General features: G+C 45.5%; 1 protein-coding gene across 2 annotated transcripts in view; it reads left to right on the top strand.

The window, feature by feature from the left end:
- The window catches only part of SLIT3 (slit guidance ligand 3), a 695,238-nt gene that overhangs the window by 533,219 nt on the left and 140,955 nt on the right, over positions 1–21,064 (top strand). For both annotated transcript variants that reach the window (XM_065547045.1, XM_015452236.3), the window contains exons 8-9: positions 4,515–4,678; positions 15,343–15,484. In XM_065547045.1, the coding sequence (XP_065403117.1) occupies positions 4,515–4,678; positions 15,343–15,484 (306 nt within the window). The remainder of the gene's footprint in view (positions 1–4,514; positions 4,679–15,342; positions 15,485–21,064) is intronic.

Raw genomic sequence — 21,064 nt, 5'->3', positions numbered from 1 at the left:
GAGAAACCAACTTTATCTTCAGGCAAAGATAAAGACCAAAGAAGCAATTTATATAAAGAGGCAATGCAGAGAACCGTAAGAAGGACAGAGAGTTTGCAGTTAGTCAGGCCTGAGTTTAAATGGGAGCTCTGCCACTTAATTTGAGCAAGTTTCTTCATTTGTCTATGCTTCAAGGAAAGTGAGTTCATGACTGCTTACCTCAAAGTTGCTGTGAGGATGAAGTGCAGTTTAACACGTAAAGTGCCTGGTACATGGTGTGCACACAACAAATACTAGTTATTATAAAGAATAATAATCTGAGCCCTGCTTCCATCTTTGCTTCCCAAATTCTTCCCTGGATCCCTCATACAATAGCATAACTCAGCCAAGACAATCTGTTCTTTTCCCTCCCTCTTAAAATAGGATAGTGCAGTAATGGAATTTTAAGAAGCCATTTGGTCTTCAAAGACCTCTTCAAAGTTCCCAGCAAACCACAAATGAGCTGGGGAAGAGTGGGGCCCAGGGCTTCTGGGCAAGAAGCCGAGAGTGTGCCTCAGGGTGCTGGGCCTGTATTACCCCAGACAAGTGGGTTGCATCGAAGAAAAATGACTCTCACCTGCAGGAATCAGCCGTCCAGCTCCTGTGAGCTGTTGCTGTGATTTATCCTTCCCTTCTTTGTTATTTTCAGTTTAGGAGCAGCAATAACAGAAGCTGGGTTCATTCCCTAGGAGTTGTGGGGACAGGGTTAGGACTGGATCTGGGGTGCTTTGTTTGGGCTGCAGTAGGGAGGGGTAAGAGAACAGGAGGGGTTTTTTCTCCTGGTTTCTGTTGTCATTCTTCTCTGCCATCCTGAACGTTCATCTGATGAGTTCAGATCAATCAATCAATCTCGTCTGTTCTCTTTGCTCCCTGCTTGCTGCCATTTTCTCTTTAGTTTAATTTCAGAGATGGCTCTGTACAGAACTCCCTGGAGACTTGAGCTGACTAATCCCCCTTCACTGTAATTAAAGTGTGTATGGGGTTGGGGGGGACGGCTGGTGGTGGTGGAGAAGCGGGGAAGAGGAGAGAGGAAGGAAGTCATAAATGGGATTTCTAAAGGAAAGCTTTTATATTGAATTCAGAAAGCCACATTTTATAGAAAATGAACACTGACCCTCTCTAAAAGGATTTGCTGGAAATTTAATTTAGCGTCTGTGGCTAAAAGGCACCTTTTATAAATTGGCATTTGTATTCATTCACCTTATGTTCTGTAGAGGTGGTTTCATCAGCGTGGAATATGATGTGTCCATCAGCAAAAGATTGCAGAACAACATGCAAGACCCAACTAGCCACCTCAGTGCTTCGGTATCGAAATGAGAAACTGTAGCCTTGTCCATGCAGGGCTAAGGGCTGGGAAGAGAGTGAAGTCTGGAGCTGGTCTCCTCTCAGTCGTAATAACAGTGAACATTTCTTCAGTGGTTTGCTACATGCCAGGCCTTGTACTAAGCGCTTCCCATGAATCATTTCAATTCTCACAACAGCCCTAGGAAGGAGGCACCACTAATATCCCCATTTGACAGATGATAACACTGAGGCCTAGAATTAAATTGCTGCCCAAAGTCAAAGTCAGAAAGCATGGAGCCAATGTCAGACAGGCAGTTTGCCATCACAGCCTGAGCTCAGGCCATTCATCAGGAACAAAAGGAGAAGAGCAGTTGCCAGGTGAACAAAGGAAGGGGGATGAGAGAGGAAGGGAGGCCACCCTCCCTTGTGTCGTTGCCATCACACCTCACCAAAATTATTGAAAGCAATTAAAATAATGTCCCTTCTCACTCAAGAGGATTAGCGCTACCCCTGACAGTGCCTAAGCTCTAATTTCATGCTCGTTACAATTATTTTTCTTTTTATATTACTATTTAAGATGGTATTGCTTAACTTGCTCTCCCAAACATGTTGTGAAAGGCAAGAATCTACCCAGCTTGACTCTTTTAGCGTTTCTGGTGGATACAATTCCAAGAAGAGGGAACAGAGTCTGTCCACCACCCTGGGCTCCATTGCCCTGGGCTTTTGACGAGAGCCCTTTGATGGCTCCAATTCAGTTTGGGTCACCTCTTTTCTCTGGTGCTTTTGGGAGGAGAAAAATTTCTATGAAGACGGACAAAGGGATCGGAACTATCTGTAGCAAGATTAAGAAGAGAGCGAGCTTGGGGCCAGCCAGCCAGGATTGAGAAAGGATCAACCTAATAGAATCTTCCAAAAGGGAAGCCTCTGACATTTTTATTATCCCATAAATTAATCAGCTCAGTAAGGATCTGACTTACCTAAACGTCATTTTTGTTGTTCCATTGATCTCTTACCCTTGATCGGAACCGACAGGCATTTGTTTGCATTGATCTGTGATCCGCCGCATGCACCCATGCTCCTTGGCTCATAGAGAATCCCTGTTGCCTCAGCTTCCACGCCTCACTGCACAAGAGGGCAACCACCTTTCTAAATAAAAGCCAAACGCTCATTAAAAGGTTCTGCTTCTCCTGGCACACAAAAGAACGGCACCTCAGCCTGCGCATGCCACTGCAGCCTGCCCTATGCTCTGCTTTGTCCCAAACAGACCTACTGTTGCCGTGTTCCTTGGGCAACATTTATACCTGGTGAGGATGGTCATGGAACCCCCTCCTTTTCTTCCTACTTTTAGGAAATTGTAATCAGCTGAAAGTCCACTGCCAAACCTCCTCTCTGTTTTTGGCACAAAGTGGTTAATGCTTAATGAATAAACAGAGGTTTTGCTTTCCCTCCTAAAACTGAGGTCCTTCCCACCAGCTTAGGATTCTGGTTCACCAACCCCTTCCTGCCTGTCTCACTTCTTTCCAGAGTCCAGGCTAAGAGGAAGCAGTGCTTGCTTCAGCTTAGGAACTCTAAGCTTTCAAACTCAAAGGGGAGAACTGCGTGGGACCCATTGTGCTCACTGTATCTCGGGCCCAGGAGCCTGTGAAAGTGTGTGCAGCCCACTGGGAAATGCAAAAAGAAAATTACATCCAGACTGATTATTTTTGAAACAAAATCATAAAAGTCTTTTTCAAGATTGTTAGCAGAAAAAAAATTACATTTTATATGGGATATAGGTTCATTTAATCTGTCTGATATGATGGGATCTGGAGCCCCCTGTGGCAACCAAGGCCTCAGTGGCCCAGGCCTATGAGAGGCTTTTGCCCATGCAGTGGCGGGAAGGCCCTGCGGGCATCCAGCAGGAGGTAGCTGCACTTAGCCAATGTTTGGCAATGTTGGCCTTACACTAAGTGGAGCGTGGTCAAGAGCCCTTCAGCTGTCTCTATTCCAGGCGTGGAGGGGGCCTGAGCCTCTCCACAGGGCTGACACTCAGTAATAACTGGCTTGACCCAGACTACTTGAAAGTCTTTAGATCCTGCTAGCTGATTAGCATGTCCAGGATTTAGGCATTTAAAATGTGCGTCCGAAATCCAAGTACATGATAAGCTGATGTGATGAAAACTTACCCACTACCAGCTTCTAATGACCTAGGGTTGTAGGGAACATGAAAGTAGGAAACCCCTGATAGAGAGACCTTGGGGAAGAACCTTTAGAAGACCCTGGATATCCTTAGTTTGCCTCCCTGGTAGTGGAAAGGAAGTTCAAGTCACTTAACCCAGTGGGATTCCCCTCAGAAGTGAAACACACAGATCCCTCCAGGGATTCTTATCTACTCAGGGGCAAGAAATTCATCCAGAACCACAGCTACTAGAGGGGTAAAGCCTAAGCATCCTAGAACTGGTTAGAAAATATTTTCAGCCGTACCTGAATCAGTCAGAATAGCAAATACACCAGACAGATTTGAACACGGGAAGGAAAGCAAGGACACTGTGGAGAGATGGCTGTGGATCGCAAGAGTCTGATACAGACAACACCTTATTTAAGTGGGAGGGTGGGAAGAAGGTACATCCTCCAGAAATGTCCCTTCTGTCTGCAGCCTGCTCACTCCAGCTAGTGCACACAAAGTGGTATTGGTTTTAAGCCCACAAGCATTACACACAGTGGGTTTATTAAAGGACACTTAGTGGGGGAATGAAGAACAACTCAGGTGAAGGCAACAGCATCTCTCAGCTACATGAGACTGGAGGTGGGGGCATTGAGATTGAGAAGCGCCTTTCAAGCAACCTGTAATTCATGCTGGCTAAAGTGCTGAAATTTACAAATAAATAGCCCTTTTGTAAGTTTGACTTGAATCAGGATGCCTCTGTGATAATGTCACTCCCCTTCTCTTCTGCGCTGAGGCTTGCTTGAGTGAAAAGAAAAGAGGATAGACTTGCTATTAAGAAATAGGCATTGCTCAGAACCCTGGAGGTATCCTTTGGATGTGACCTGGCAGTAAAAGGGTCGGGGCTCCCATGTTTTTGGTAGTGCAGAGGGAAGTGCTTCCCTGGACTCCTGGGGATTTTCACACTGGAGAAAGGGGCAGCAGGGGTTTTGGCCACTCTGTCTGACCAGTGGCAGCCTCCACACTTCACTCTGTGATCATCCCTTCCCTCTGTCCCACCCTCTCCCAGGCGCCTCCACTCCAACCACCTGTACTGCGACTGCCACCTGGCCTGGCTCTCGGATTGGCTGCGACAGCGACGGACAGTTGGCCAGTTCACGCTCTGCATGGCTCCCGTGCATTTGAGGGGCTTCAACGTGGCAGATGTGCAGAAGAAGGAGTACGTGTGCCCAGGTGAGGATGACTTACCTGCTCTCCCCTCCTGTGCTATGACCCACCCACTCGTGAACTCCCCCAACATCACCCTGACCTCAAACACATACCCTAGCCCAGAGCTTGGTGTGGAAGGAACCCCATAGGTCATCCTCAGTACTCGGTAGTCACTTAAAGAGCTGTAATGTGCCTCAAAGGGTTTTAAAATAGAAACTCTTTTCATCTGGTAAAGGGAAATGCTAAAAGAATTCATGAACTGCTTTTTCAGCCCCCTAGTCCATTGATACTAAGAAATCGAACATTTGTTGAGCCACACATAAAATGGAAACAGGTATAACGGAGGTGTTCTAGCATCTGCTAAACACGTTCCTGTCGTCCCATTGCTCATAGAAATTGGAAGACAAGATAATGGAGGCTCTGGAGTCAGCTGCTTGGCTGGAAATCTCAGCTCTGTCCCTTAGTGGTGTGTGACTTTGGCAAGTTACTGCTCAGCCACAATATGGAAATAATAATAGTTCATAACTCAAAGAACAGGTGGGAGAATTAAGTGAAATAATGCATATAAAGCACTTAGCATAATACACAGCCCTTGGTAAAAGCTAAATAAGTGGAGCTTAATTATTCTAGTTTAGTGGGCCCACAAAATGTGCTGAGCAAACATAAGAGTTTGATCTGTGGGTAATGGAGATGTAACAGAAGCACAGATTGCCTGTGTAGCACAGAAAACAGAATGGTGCAGACACATAGCTGAAGGCAGCTCAGATCTCTGGGGATGGAAGGTGGCTGAGTAACCCAGGAAAATCTTCCCGGGGGATGTAGCTTTAAAACAGAGTCGTGGCTGGGTGCGGTGGCTCATGCCTGTAATCCCAGCACTTTGGGAGGCCAAAGCTGGTGGATAACCTGAGGTCAGGAGTTCAAGACCGGCTTGACCAACATGGTGAAACCCCGTCTCTACTAAAAATACAAAAATTAGCTGGGCGTGGTGGTGGGCACCTGTAATCCCAGCTACTCAGGAGGCTGAGGCAGGAGAACCGCTTGAACCGGGGAGGTGGAGGCTGCAGTGAGCCAAGATCACGCCACTGTACTCCAGCCTGGGCCACAAGAGTGAAACTCTGTCTCAAAAATAAAAAATAAATAAATACATAAAACCAGGGTCCCAAATTTTACTTGTTTTTACTTTGCATTGACACCTTCCATTCTCACCAACTGTTTCTTTTTCTGTGGTAAATAAGTAGAGCTAATTCCTTGACTTCCTTAAAAAAAACCAAATCAAACAAACAAACAAACAGAAAGCATTCAGTTGAGAAATTTCCCAAAGAGGTATTTTGATTTCCAGGAAGCCAGTCCTGGAATTGGGGCCCAGTGTCCTCTAAAGGCTGAGCCTGGGGAGCTAGCATGCAAGAGGGAACAAGGACCCCAGGGAGCTTAACCACTGTGGGCTCTGCATTTCTCTCAGCTTTCTAAACTGGTACCCACCTTCAGTACTAAGGGTTTACTGGGCCTTAGCTTGGGCTGCTGGACTCCAGTATGGCCAGAAGTACAAACTGTCTGGCCTCTTCTGCTCTTAGATCACACTTGCGATTCACAAGAATTTTCCTTGAATTCAAGTTCATCTCATTCTCTGCCACTTCCTCCTGTCCTGTTGTTACTTTATCATGTTATTTATTATCTGAACTTCCTATAGACGCCCACTTAGAAATCACTTCCCATCAAACACATATAATAAAACCATTTATCACGCAGTCACCAAATTCAAATATAGTGACTATAATTACAGTAATTATTCGGCAAAGGGTGCAATATCGGCATAAGTGAAAGAAATAATTATACAGTGCAGGAGTCATCCAAGAGGTAGTGAGAAAAACCAATTAGAATGATAAAACACATCACTACAGGTGAATGCCAGGTTTAACGTAGTGTATGACCACACACGCCGCTTCGTCAGAGAGCACCTTCCCGTCAAAGTGAGGCAAGACACTGCTCACCTAGCAGCAGTCCGGATCCAAAACCGTGGGAGAAAGGCTGACCCTCCAAAGTCCAGGAAATCTGAATGCCTTACTCTCTCTCCTTTGGAAAGGCTAGGTCCAGCAGACAGGTTCATAGTTACGTGGGAGCACCTTGATCCACTTCTGTTTATAGCAGTTAATCCCATTGCTTGTGATGGTCCCTGGAGCTTCTTAGTATGAAGCCAGGTGTCTTTTGAGAACATGAGAGTGTAGTCCAAAGGCTCCAGACATGCCTATGCTGTTAACCTCCACCCTCTCACCTGTAGTATGAATTAAGGGCAGGGCCATATGGAGACCCCTATGCGTGAGGGATTCTTTAAGTGCCTGCGCAGGCTCCCGTGGATTACAAACTAGAACGCTGTGAGGAGTCACTGTCTGAAAAGGGCAAGGTCAGATACAAAGGTCTGGGGGCTCTAGTGCATTGAACATCCATGAAGATTGAACTCCCACTATCAAGAGTCAGGTGAATGTGGAACATGCCCTCCGAAAACTTCTGCTATTATGTGGGTGCAAAAATAATTGCGGGTTTTGCCATTACTTTGAATGGCAAAAACTGCAAATACTTTTGCACCTTTTGCACCAACCTAATACGTTTTCAAAAATTGTTAAATGCACTTTGTGAGACAATGACAAAACCTTGAGAGGAAGCAATGTGGAGGAAGGTTCAGTCTGTGAGTGTGCAGTTAAAACACAAGTGGTCAGTCTTTGAGGCCCTAGAGAAGGACATTAAGGAGAAGAGCTATCTTCAAGGACTGACCACACTCCACACGCCACCACCAACAGTGCCAGTCCTGCCCCAATACCTGAGCCCTACAAGGCACCTGAAGGACACTGTTTTGTATGGACCTGTCTGTAGTGGGTTGTTCATTTGTTTGTTTGTTTGAGACAGTTTCGTTCATGTTACCCAGGCTGGAGTGCAATGGCAGTATTTTGACTCACTGCAACCTCCGCCTCCCGGGTTCAAGTGATTCTCCTGCCTCAGCCTCCTGAGTAGCTGGATGATAGGCACCTGCCACCATGCCCAGCTAGTTTTTTGGATTTTTAGTGGAGATGGGGTTTCACCATGTTGGCCAGGCTGCTCTAGAACCCCTGACCTCAGGTGATCCACCCACCTCGCCCTCCCAAAGTCCTGGGATTATAGGCATGAGCCACCGCGCCTGGCCCTGTGGTGGTTTTTAACTCCAAAAACCCCAAATGCCCCTCATTCAAGCTGTTCACCTGTTAAACCACAGGAGGAGAAATTCGGTCAAGAACTGAAGACAAGAACTTCTCTTACAAAATAGAGGTCATCCACTCGGGAGGAAAAGAGGCATCAGGGTACCAATTAAGCCATCCCTGGGCATAGCTTCATCACCAGCAGTCCCCATCCAGGCAGCATAAGAAAAGCTCCCTGAGCCTTTAAATGGTATCGAAAATTTCACCAAACACATGGCTCCAGAGACAGGAAAGAGCTTTATCTCGCTTAGCCTGTGAGGGCTCTGCCTGCCCAAGTCCCTGATATCTCCCTTTGAATTAAATCCAGCTGTCTGGAGCCCAGCGTCTTCTCCCCAGAAGCCCTGGATATGGGCTCCTTATCACTTCAGCTAACCCAGAAATTTGCTAGCAGTGCACTTTGGCAAAATTCATCTCCTCTGTCAATTGTACCTTTCCAGTTGAAGGCATTTATTTTCTTCCTCTGGGGAGACGATTGGGAATTTTTCACAAGGGTGGGGAAATAGATCTTTACTTTTTTATTAATTTTTTTCCCTATGTTATACAACTTGACTACTTGGCTCCCTTCAGCCTCTGCTGAAAGGATTTCTGTGAACTTTTCTTGTTTCAAGAGGAAGGTTAGGGTCCTACGTCTAGAAGTGTCTGGTTGCTTGTGGCCTGAACCAGACCAGAACTTTATCAAAGTCCATGATCATAGACCAGAGAAGTTCATGTTACATGAGTTGCAATTTGTTGGGGTTTTTTTTCTTCATCCTTATCTAAAGGGTTTATTTGAGGGTTTAAATTGTAGGATTTATCTTCCACGTGTTAATTTTCTGGTACCTTAATGTGGAAGGGTTTCTACCAGTCATAATTTGTAATTCACAGTTATTAGTTGACCTCCTGAATCAGTTATCTCTTTGCTTTGAATGTCTTTGAACCCATTGGTTTGTCCATCTGTTTCACACTTACCTGCCCTTGGCCTTATTATCCTCTCCTACAGACATTAATCGTGTCTTCTAGTAATGAGGGGCCACGTCGTATACTTTTTCAGGTGCCCCAAATACCTAGAACAAAGCTCGAACCTAATAGCCTCTCAATAAGCACTTCATTTATTATTAAAAATGAAATATGCTTATCTCCCTAGAAACAAGAAACTTCCCCTTTTCGTCATCTTTTTTTTTAAATTTGGGACTAGTTACTAAGTACAAAGATAATTAAGGTAAGCCATGACCAGCCACCCATCTCCTTAGGAGGTTTTAATTAAAACACCATAATTGGACATTGCAGGAATGAGATTATTAGGTTTATTTAGCCATTCCCAAAATTATCATGCCTCTGGTATTTAAATCACGTTCATTTATATTCTCATCATAATTGCTCGAGTCCCATTGTCATCGCAGTCTGTTGTTGGCTTTTGAAAGGCCAGAGGCCAGTAAGGATGCTTAATTTGAATACTGGAATTAATTTATTTCCACATGCTCACAAGGCCATTGGAGCTTTCGACTCTGCACTTTTACCAAGTGAGGTTTTTTGTTGTTGTTCGGACTTTCAAAATATTCTGTAATTTTTTTTTATTTTGTTTTGAATCGACACACAATAATTGAACATACTGATAGTGTACAGTGTGATGTTTCAATATATGTGTATATTACGTAAAAATCAAATCAGAGGATTTAGCATGTCTGTCACCTCATACATTTGCAGTGGGAATATTCAAAATGCTCTCTTCTAGTTATTTTGAAATATACAACACAATATTGTTAACTGTAGTCACCCTACTGGGCACTAGAACACCACAACTTACTCCTTCTCTCGAACCGTAACTTTGTGCCTGTGGATCAGTCTCTCCCTATGTCCTCCTCCTGAATACCCTCCCCAGGCTCTGGTAAGCACCATTCTACTTCCTACTTCTATGAGATCAACTTTTTTAGATTCCACATATAACTTAGATCATGTGGTATTTTGTCTTCTGTGTCTGGCTTATTTCACCTTACATAACGTCCTCCAGTTTCATCCATGTTGCTACAAATGACAGGATATTTTGTGGCTGAATAGTATTCCACTGTGTATATACAGCACATTGTCTTCATCCATTCATTCACTGATGGACACTTAGGTTGATCGCATATCTTGGTTACTGTGACTAATGCTGCAATGAACATGGGAGTGCAGATACCTCACCAACACAATGATTTCATTTCCCTTGGATGTGTACCCAGTAGTCGAATCATTGAATATGGTACTTCTGTTTCGAATTTTATGAGGAACCTGCATACTGTTTTCCATTGTAGCTGTCCTAATTTACATTCTTACCAACAGTGTATAAGAGTTCCCCTTTCTTCATATTGGTGCCAGCATTTGTTATTTTTTGTCTTTTTGGTAATAGCCATTCTAACTGGGATGGGGTGATAGCTCGTTGTGGATGAGGTTTTTTTAAAGATAGAAATAAACACAGCTCTAACACAAGAGTGTTTGATCATCTCTAGTGTAGCTTACACAGTCTGTGTCTCAGTCCCTGAACCCACTCTTCCTACCTCTTGAGATTCCAAGACTCTGATGGTTTTCAATTTCATGGCAATAAATAGAGGAATTTGGGGTTCCTTTTGGCAGAAAAAGAAGAGCACAGGGCTAAACATTAAAACATTGTTGTTCGCTAGCTTTATGATTTTGGGCAGTTTGCTTAACCTCCCTATTCAGTTTCCTCATCTCATGCTAAGGGGGAAAAAAAGAATGGGACCTAAATCATGGGTTTTATGAGGATCAAGTAAGATAATATATACGAGCACTCAAGGCAGTGTCTGGCACATAGTACACATTGAATACATGTTAGTTGCTGTTATGAGACTGATGGCTACTCTCAGTTTGGCCCCCACTGTGTCCTTGGGCAAGTCCCTTCCTCTCTCAGGGCTTCTCTTTCCTTGCCATCTCTATGGGCCCGTCTAAGTCTGAAATTCGGTGGTCTTTTTCCCACTCATCTCAGCAGACAAGTTAGGGCCTTTTGCTTTCAGCGTGGTCATCATCCCCATCTTACCAATTGGGAGAACAAAGTGGCTGGGCAGGAGCCAAGTCCCTGGTTATGGCTCAGTCTCTCTTCCCTCTGATAACTTCAGGGGCAGTTATACAAGCAGCAGAGATGGGATACCAGGCGCAATACCCACGCGAGCGGTCGCAGGGACTTGCCCTGTGAGAGGTTGGGCTGGAGACGCATCCCTCCCCTCTCACTCACTTGAGTGTCCCCTGGACCGGAGGCAGCGCCGCTAATGATCAGTGAGGAGCTGGGAGGGGTCTCCACTGTCCCAGGCTCTGCTCTGTCCCCCTTGAAGTCATCAGGCCGTGATCCAGGGGGCCTTAAAGACATCTGAAGGTTAGGAATTGTAGTTGCTGCCCTGCCCTGTTTGGCCCAGAGACAGCTTTGGCTTCAGATGGAAAGCCCAGAGCCAAAGTGGTGACCAAGACTTCCCAGAGGGGAGACACGTACTTCAGCCGCATCCCCATCCCCCTTTTCTGGAGAAGAAATCCGCCTCAGCAGAGCAGCGTTTTAGTGCCACTGAAAGAGCTCCAAGAACAGATAGCGTGGACGCTTATTTCACAATGAAGACACGAAGAGCAAGTCCACGTGCTCCCAAGCAAAACATCTTATAACACGAGTTCTATAGCCTAGTGCATCACTGTGCTCTGAGTTAAGGCCACCTTTCTTGCCAGTAGATAGGCTCGCTCAAGGACAGTGTGGGTCATGAGACCACCGTAAGAGCATGCTGTACAAGACGAATACATATGTGCATGCAGACAGATGTTCCCCTTTCATCAGAGATATAGAGAGTGAGTCCTTCTATCCCAATATAAAATTGCTATTCCCATTCCCCTCTGTTTCCCAGCTTACAGTCACATAATTTGCTGGGTAAAACGGTAGGTGTTTCCTTACTTTGTCCTCCTTGGAAATCCACTGCCTCTACCTTCCCCAACATGTGTGGACAGTAAGGGCTGGGTTTGTTGACAGAGCTCAGTAGAGTGCCTAGGACACCCCGGCTTGTGCAGGTGAGATGGGCTCAGAGGGGCCCCAGGTGTCTTGGACAAGTGATTTTGCCAGCACAGAAAGCTGTGGTGGAAAGAAGACAGCTGCAGACAGATTCCCATCTCCCACAGCCACTCCACCTCCCCATTCTACAGCTCATCCTACCTACCAGAGCCCAGGTACTCAGAACTCAGGGAGCTTCCCTCAGGGCCCTTCCAGAAGGAAGGCTCGCCTCTGTAGCTTGGTGACATTTAGCCCCTCCACATCTGCCAGGCTTCTGGGCTGGTGTCCTTCATGTACTCATCTTCTCATTTAGCCAAGGTATGCTTCTGGGTCCGTGTTTTGTATGGAGCTCTGTTTTAGGCACTGAGAGTACACCAGTGATTAAGACTGAAAAAAACACTGCCATTATGGAATTTACATTCCAATCTCAGTCCAGACACGGAGCAAAGTGGAGGGACTTCTGCCGTCTAGCTCTCTGTGGCCCACAGGGAATGGGCTTGGTCCATTGACACCGATCACAGGAGAATGTTTCTAGGGAAAACGAAGCCATCTTTCAACCTCATTGTAAGCCAGAAGTGTTCTGTTGAAACAGGAAGGTAACTGTCCTCACCATGTATGAATGCCTGGCTGGTGAGCTGCCAGCCCAGGGTGCTATCAGAGGCTATAATTACCATTGTTTCTCTCTGCGTAATTAAAGGTGGTGTTAGTGACCTGGTTAAGGAATCTTTTTCAAAGACTTTTTTTGCCTTGACAGCATCCCTTGAAATGTAGCACACACAGCCAAACAGAATGGGAGTCACCCTGCGGAAGACCCAGCAAGTTCCCAGAGGGACTCAAGGCTGTGCCCTGGGTCTGGTTTAAAACAGAATTAATTTCAGAACGGAAGTCAGAAAGGGGTACTCTTGGAAGACTTCTGTGTTAGAACTTCCACCGCCGTTATAAGCCCTCGGATATGGCATCTTTCTTTCCCCTTGTCCGACACACCCCATTCAAGTAATATTTTCACAGATCGAAAGAGGGAGGGCCGTCCAGTCCCTCCGCCTGAACAGATGGAAAATGCAAGAGTTCAGACTCCCATTCGTGACATTTCCAAACAGGAAGGTGTCCCAAGTGTGGGGCTTCTCCCTGGCTTTGTCAGGTGTGCTCTTCTCTTGATGTGGAAGGCCAGGTTTGGCAGTTTTCTTTAGGGAACGCCATCTGTACTTCAAACACCCTGACATCTGAGGCCAACCGCTCCCAACCTCCCTTTGATGTGGGTGATGGGATGGAAGCCTTTCACACTGTAGAATTCCCTTTGCTGTCTGCAAAGAGAGCTGGAGCAGAGGAGGTAAAGATGTTAGGTATTTTCACTCCTTCCCAGAAAGAACTTCAGTAATCATGCAATCCAAACTCCTTATTCACTGACACGGTACCAAAAAAAGCTCAGAGAGAGGTACTGTGATTTGCCAAAGGTCTTACAGACAATTTGCGGCAGAGCAGACCCAATAATAACAACGAACATTACCAAGCTCTTACCCTGTGCCGTGTATTCTTCTAAAGACATCTCAGGCATTACCTACCTTTGCCTTCACAACAAAACCATGCTATGAAATAAGTATTGTTATTTTCCCCATTTTACAGATGGGAAAACTGAGGCACAGGGAAATAAGGATGAAGTGATAGAACCAGGAATCAGATAGAGGCGGTGGGACCCAGAGCCCACAGTCTCAGCCACAACACTCTCCCATTCCTGAGCCGAGGCTCTTACAGGTTGGCTCTCTGTGGTTTCCACTTTCTCAGAAGTGTAAAGGCTTTCCCAGTTTGGAAGGAAGCCAGTATCATCACTCTGTCTAGGAGAATGTTCCAGCTGGGAATTTAGTGTAAGTCATCATCTTTCTGGCATTTTCCATGGTCTCCATTAGATCCACTTGTGTGGCACTGGCAACTTGGAGGTCCATGTACCCTGGCCAAGAATATTTTCTCAAACATCCCCACTCTGAGGCCGTGTTTTCAGTTTTTGTTTTGTGTATATGTAAGTGAGGTCAAGGGAAGTAAGAATCTTTGGTCATTGGGCTGGTATTTTCTGGGAAGGTGAACGTTCCAAATTAAGCTGTAGATGTCAACTGGAGCCCCTACAGGAGGATCCACCCTCGGGCCCATGAGGACTATTGAACGCGGAGAGCGCGCCCCTCTGTTTGAAGCCTCAGCGTCCCAATAGGACACCAGGCTCAGCTGGTCATCTGGCTCAACCCCAATAGCTAGACACACTCTGGCTTCCCAGACTCAGTTTCTCCAGTGAACAGGGGCCAGACCAAAAATCACTTTTTCCCTGCAGACTTTTTTCATGTTCTGTGTTTAATCTACAATTAAGAGCCCCGAGCCAGAGGCCCCATGTCCAAGCAGTGAGGCAATCTGCAGACCTCATCTAAGTTTGGTCTCAGTCATGGCTCTTTTCCCTGAGAGGGCAATCTGGAAAGACACTGAAATAACCCCCATTGGCTGCATCCAGCAGCAGTGGGATGAGGTCCTGGGAGGGATGTGGGGTTGAGCTTCTATATTGGACCAAAAAATCCACATTTGGAAAGCTAACCGTATGATTAAGAGTCTTACCTCACTTTGAGGGAATAGTCATAGCACGAAAATGTTTACAATGTCTTTAAAATATTTGCATTTACCTCTTGTATTCAGGATTTAATGTGACCACCAGAGAAAGTGATTTAGATTCCTGGTGACTCTTTGAGTCTTGAGTTGGGTTAGTAATGGATATGTCTATCTACATTTGGCTTTCTAAATGAGCTCCTTGGGTACTATTTGCTTGGCTTTCTATCACTTTGCTTGAAATTCACACTGATTCTCACCTCAAACAAAATTAACAGCTGGCTTCAAAATATGTAGTAACTTATTCACCTTTTTTTCAGGTGAGATAGGTTTTATTTGCATGTTCCCTAGACATAGAAGCCATTTGGAAATGCCTTGGGTGTAGCTGCTGATGGGGGTATTAACACTTCGACAACATCAGTGCCCCAAATGGGGAAATTCTACCACCTGGTTTTGGTAGCCCTGTGGCTTGCAGCCACTAGAGAAAGGTCTAAAAGCTATATTTACACTCAGCATCCAGTCACCAGCTAAAAGTCAGAACCCAAGATGCACCTTGGGAAAGTGGTCCCATCGTAAGCTCTTTGGATTCTAGCAGCGTATTTTCATGTGTGATTGATTCCGAGGGCCCCTCTTTCTCTGAAAGATGGAGATGACAGGGCAACAGAGCAGGTGGAGCAACTCAGACAATGAGGTCAAGGCCAGACTCTCTCCTCTTTGCTGAATATTTAGCCTGTGGCACCTGTGTCTCCCAGGTGACAGGAGATGTCAGCTGGTGATCATTTTTCAGACTGCTGTCAGGTCATGCTGTGCGCTTAGGATGCTGGTTAAGCACACAGAAGCCCAGGCAGCTCCTGACACTGACATAAGTTGACTGTTGTGCCTTGGCTCCACAGCCCCCCACTCGGAGCCCCCATCCTGCAATGCCAACTCCATCTCCTGCCCTTCGCCCTGCACGTGCAGCAATAACATCGTGGACTGTCGAGGGAAGGGCTTGACGGAGATTCCTGCCAACTTGCCGGAGGGCATCGTCGAAATGTAAGTGCACCTGTCTGACACCCCCCACAACTGTCCCTGGTGAGTTCAGCTCCCTGTCCCAGCCGATCACCCACTAGGCCATCAGCATGTGGGGCTGTGGGAGCTAACCATTAAAAACACTCAAGAATCTCTTTGCTGTCCTCCCACACTTTCCCAGCTATGATAGCTCAGTGGTCAAGAGCATAGACTCAAGATCAGAATCAGCAAGCTGTAGCCTGGGGCCAAGGATTCCTACCGCCTATTTTTGTAAATAAAATGTTTTTGAATACCTCCACATCCATTTATGTGTGTCCTGCCTATGGCTGGTCTCGTATGGCAGTATTGAGCAGCTGTCACAGAAGACTGCACGGCCCACAAGGCCTGAAGTATGTTCTCTCTGGCCCGTCCCAATGACTTTGCCAATCCTCGCCTTAGAGTCACACTGTATTTGTATCCTGGCCATACCGTTTACTAGCTGTGTGACATCAGGTAAAATAATGTCTCTTTCATCTTTAGTTTTCTCACCTATATTAATGTGATACTTATGGTATGACACCTCAATGGGTCATTGTGAAAACTAAATGAAATACTACCTGTGGAGCACTTCATACAGTCCTCTGCACATGGGCAGGTACTCTGTAAAATAGTGGTGGAAGTAGTAGGACGTAAATAAATGATTTACTCATTTCTTAGCTACCATTATCTGAGAGGAGGACTGAGCTCCTAATTACCTCAGATGTGATTTTTGTCCTCTCAATTAGATCTTTATTAGGTAACGACACAAGATTGTGTATGTCTCTGTGTATACATGAATGTCAAAAATTCCAGTAAAATGTATTTGTCCACATAGTTCGGTCTAGTCCACTCTCCCCTCATACATTAGAAAATGGCCAGTATCTCATTCTAAAATGAGTAGAGGGCCAGTCAACGTTGACCTCAAGGTTACTCTTTAAATAGCAACTGTTGTTTTCATTTTTCTGCCTTCACCTTTAGTTGGCTTGATTAAAAAGATCATTATATGGAACCTTTCTACTGAGAACATCATTCGGTAAAATCCCCCCAAATAAAAGATACATATTCATCCCTTGCCTTTCTGCTTTGTCGTAATCTCCCCCCTTTCTTCTTTCCTCCTCCTCTTCTCCTCCTCTTCCCCTTCCCTGTGTGTGCCCTTCTGTTCCTAATGCATTCCAATTGAGGGCCATTGACTCTTTCATTCATTCTTGTATTCATTCAGTAAACATCTGTTGTGGGCCCACTGTTTTCCTGTCATTGTTCTGTGCTTGGAAAGACAGGAACAAACAAAACAGACCCATTTCTGCCTGTATAACACTTGCATTCTAGTGGTAGCGGGGATAAACGAGCAGCAAAGTAAAGTAAGTTAGATAACATGTCAGAAGGTAGATTCTGTGGAGAAAAATAAAACAAGAAAAGGACAGGAAATAAGCGAGAGAACCAAACGGCTATCTGGAGGAAGAGTATTACAGGTTGAGGGAATCGCATGTGCAAAGGCCCTGAGACTGGAGTGGGCCGGATGCTCCAGAAAGCCGGTGTGGCTGGAGTAGAGTAGACAAAAGGGATGGTAACAGGATGAGATCAGAGAGGTAAGGAGGGGCCACATTCTGGGATGTGTTAAAGACTTTGGCTTTACCTTGATTGCAATGGGAAGAAGCACATGACTTACCAGTGGAGTGGAGTCTTCACTTCTTCTTTCTTCACCTACTTTGCCAGCTTTTCTTTGATTCCTTTACAGTCCCATTTTCCAGCCCTAGCAGACACAACCCGTGCCTCCATACCATCTGGCAGGCAGGAGCTGGTCAATAAAGGGTCCTTTCTTCCTGCCATCCCCGCCTTCTGCGGCCCTCCGCCTTCCTTTCCACAAACATGGACAATTCATTCCCTTAGGGTTTTAATGCACCTCTCCTTCGGTCCCTGTGGTCCAGTGCCATAGCTTTAGAGAGCTCTCCCTCTACAGAATCTACTTAGTCCTCACCTACCTCTCCTGCTCCTCCTATGGCCTTCCAGCATACTATCTAATTTACTTTAAATATCTCCCTCCTTCCATCATTCCTCCTCTTTCCTATCCTTGCCCTCTTTCTTTTTTGCACTGTTACCCTTTCTTTCTTTCTTTCTTTTTTCTTTTCTTGTTTTTTTTTTTTTTTTTTTTTTTTTTTTTTTTTTTTTTTGAGACAGAGTTTCGCTCTTCTCACCCAGGCTGGAGTACAATGGCACAGTCTTGGCTCACTGCAACCTCCACCTCCTGGGTTCAAGCAATTCTCCTGCCTCAACCTCCCGAAGTAGCTGGGATTATAGGTGCCTGCCACCACACTCAGCTAATATTTTTTGTACTTTAGTAGAGAGAGGGTTTTACCATGTTGGCCAGGCTGGTCTTGAACTCCTGACCTCATGTGATCCACCCACCTCAGCCTCCTAAAGTGCTGGGATTACAGACATGAGCCACCACGCCCGGCCTCCTCTTCATCATTTTCTCCCTCCCTTGATGCATTTCTCCCCTTCTCCCCCTTGCTCTACCCACGGTCTTCCCTCTTCTCTTCCCCCCTCCGCCCATCTCTTTCTCCACCCAGTTAACCTTCACTTCCCTTCCCTCACCATCCACACCACAATGGGCCTCTGGCCCTCCCACAATGGATGTTCAAGACAGAATTCTCACCAGCCCTCATCTCATTTCAGATTCCTATGTATCGTTCCTTTCCTTCCCTGCCCCATCTTATTCTTTTCTCCTTCCATCTGCCAGGTTTTATGTTTTCTCTTTGGCAGCCACAGACTGTCCCTTGGCTAGGTTCCAAAACTGCAGTCTGATGAAAGAGTCCAGTCCAGGTAGCCAGGCTGTAGCCAGTGAACCCACCCCAGCCCTGATTGAGGGGCTCTGGGCCTGCCACCCCGCTTCCACTTCACATCTCTATACTCTCAGCTTGGACCTCATGGATACACAGCTCAGCTCTCCAGGAGAGAGAAATTGCAGATAATCACATCAGAGGTGGGCTTTGTGCAGGCCAGACCATACCTGGAAGGTTGGACTCACACCTGGATGTGTTGAAGTTTAAAAGCAATTTGACAAGCTTGAACAGTAATTGCCAAAGCCTGTCTATTATGATTGAGTTTTTCCCTGTTATCAGGTAAAGTGAGAAAAACAAGAACAATGTGATATTTTTCTATTGAGCAAAAATATTCAGTTTAAAGGAGCATCCTTTAAGTTTTTGGACTTCCTTATTCTGTTATCATTGTTTTTAAAAATGTCTTTTATTTTATAAAATGATAGCCACTGAAGACAGAGTAGTCTGTGTATGTTATATATGTGTAATTATTGTATAATTATAACTTATGTGTATTGCATAGTACACATACCACAGATTGCCATAACTGGCAAAATAAAAGGTCTGGTCACCACCTAGTCTTTGAAATCCAAAAGTCTGAGAATGACCATCCTAGCTAGAGTGTTTCTAGAAATAAACAGAGACAACCAACCAAGAGGTTAAGAGTATAGACTGTGGATCCCAGCAGACATGCATTCCAGCTTTGACTCTGTCTTGTAGCCATGGACAGATAACTTTTCTGAGCCTTGGTTTCCTCAGTTGCAAAACGCAGAGGCTAATGACACCTCCTTACTGGTTCTTAAGAAAGTTAGGTAAATGAATACAGTAAAATGCCTAGCATTGTGTCTGGTCCATAGGATATACTATATTAACAATGCTTGTTGTTAGTTCACACTGGCAAATACTACAACTATCACCACGACCTTTATTAGGATGATGACAATAGTTAGAAACCACATCCTAGGAGCTGGAGCTACCTACACAAAAGATTCCTCCATAAACATGGGTCAGTTCTTTGAAGGGTTATGGTTGAGAGAATGGGTTCTGGAACTAGACTTGCCACTTGCGTTATGACTTGAACCTGGGAGTAGCTCATCTTCATGCAAATGTATTCATATATGTAAATAAGACTGCCCCTGTGTATCAGGCACCCACGGTCTACCAGATGGATTGCCCAGGACTTTTCTTGCTGTGCTTGCCTCCTCCTCCTCTGTGATAAAATGAAACTGAAAAATTAAAGCAGAGGCGACAAGTCTCTATGGTTGGATAGGGAAGTTCGAGAGGTGACATGTAAGAGAGAACTTGAGAGTGGGTTGGAGGGGGGATCATGCTGCTTCCATGTATCTGGGGACCTGTGTGATGGCCTAAAAGTCTTTTGTCATGTGACAGGTCAGCAGAGGGGTGGGAAGATGAGAAAAAAGGGAGCAGAGAGTTGAAACAGCAGGATGCACCCCAGGATGAATGGGAGGTATCTGATTTATCATTCCAAAGACATCCAAATGTGGCTTTTTTTTTTTCTTTTTCTTATTGAGAATTCCACCCCTTGTCCATGGCCACCCATATAATCCAGATTTGTACTTCCTCCTTAGGAATGTTTTGTACCATGTTAAGCTCTCCACTCCCTCTTCTCAATCCTTAGCTACTATTAATTCTCGTAAATTGCCTTAACCTTGGGAGGGGCTCTGCACTCCCCAACTTTAGGGGAAGGGGAGGGAGTTGACTTTCTCTCATGCAAAGCAGTCTTGCAGACTCTCTCCGATGCTTCCCAAGCCAAAGCAGCTCAGAGGAGTGTGTGCTGGTGTCCCCGAATACCAGAGCCAATTCCTCTAAAAATAGCTTTCTTCCAGAGAACCCATAGCGAAATGATGATTCACTGCAGATTTTCTTCGAAGCTGAGCTCCCACCAATGGCACCATTCTCACTGCACCCTGTCGGTTCTCTGAACCAGCTCTGGCTTCCAGCAGGGTTAGATTATGGGAAGCCCCAGAGACCCACATGTTCCTCTGCTCTGTGGTCTTCAGATGCCCTTATGAGTCTTCAAAAGCTCTGGAGGGACCATCTGTCCTTAGAGTCCCATCTTCTTCCACTTTTGCTCTGTATCTCCCCATGGTGGTATCCCGTGTCTCATATCTTCCGCTATGGAAGCTAAATGTCTTCCATGAAGAAAGGCTATGGACAGATTTCCATGTCCAGTCATAAGTGAGAGCATCTGGTGGGGGAAATAGCCCCAGTTTTCCCCCTGCCCCGCCTTAACCACATTGTTTCTCTGAGATAGGGAGGCAGCCGCTTAACAATAGCAAATATTCCATTCTTACCAGCCCCCAGGGGTTTTGAAAGACACACAGAATTAAAAACACAACAAAACAAACCAGCAAACAGAACCAAAGAGCTGGAATGTTCTGGAAATCATAGACATCAGTGACTCTTGGATTTTCTGAGAGCACCAGGTTTCCATGTGTGGGACTGCCACATGGAAGGAGGGGTGATAGGGTGGCATGGGAGCAGGTGGTATGAAGGAGAAGCTGATGAGACAGAGTGGCTGGGAACAGAGCCTTGGGATCCATACTCGGCGGGTTTGAATCCCTGTTCTGCCTCTTACTTTAAAGCACATTCCTTAACATCTTCATGCCTCATTCAGTTCCCCGCTTTGCATAAAGGGGGTCATCATACCTACCTAGAAATCTCCCATGTAGATTAAATAACATAACATGGAGAAAGTGAGCACACTGCACTGTTTTGAAGCTACTAAAAAAATGTGAAAAGCAAAAAC

Source organism: Macaca fascicularis, chromosome 6 (assembly GCF_037993035.2).
Source record: "Macaca fascicularis isolate 582-1 chromosome 6, T2T-MFA8v1.1".
Lineage (NCBI taxonomy): Eukaryota > Metazoa > Chordata > Mammalia > Primates > Cercopithecidae > Macaca > Macaca fascicularis.
The sequence above is the reverse complement of the archived record's forward strand: the minus strand, read 5'-3'. Positions and strand labels throughout refer to the sequence as shown.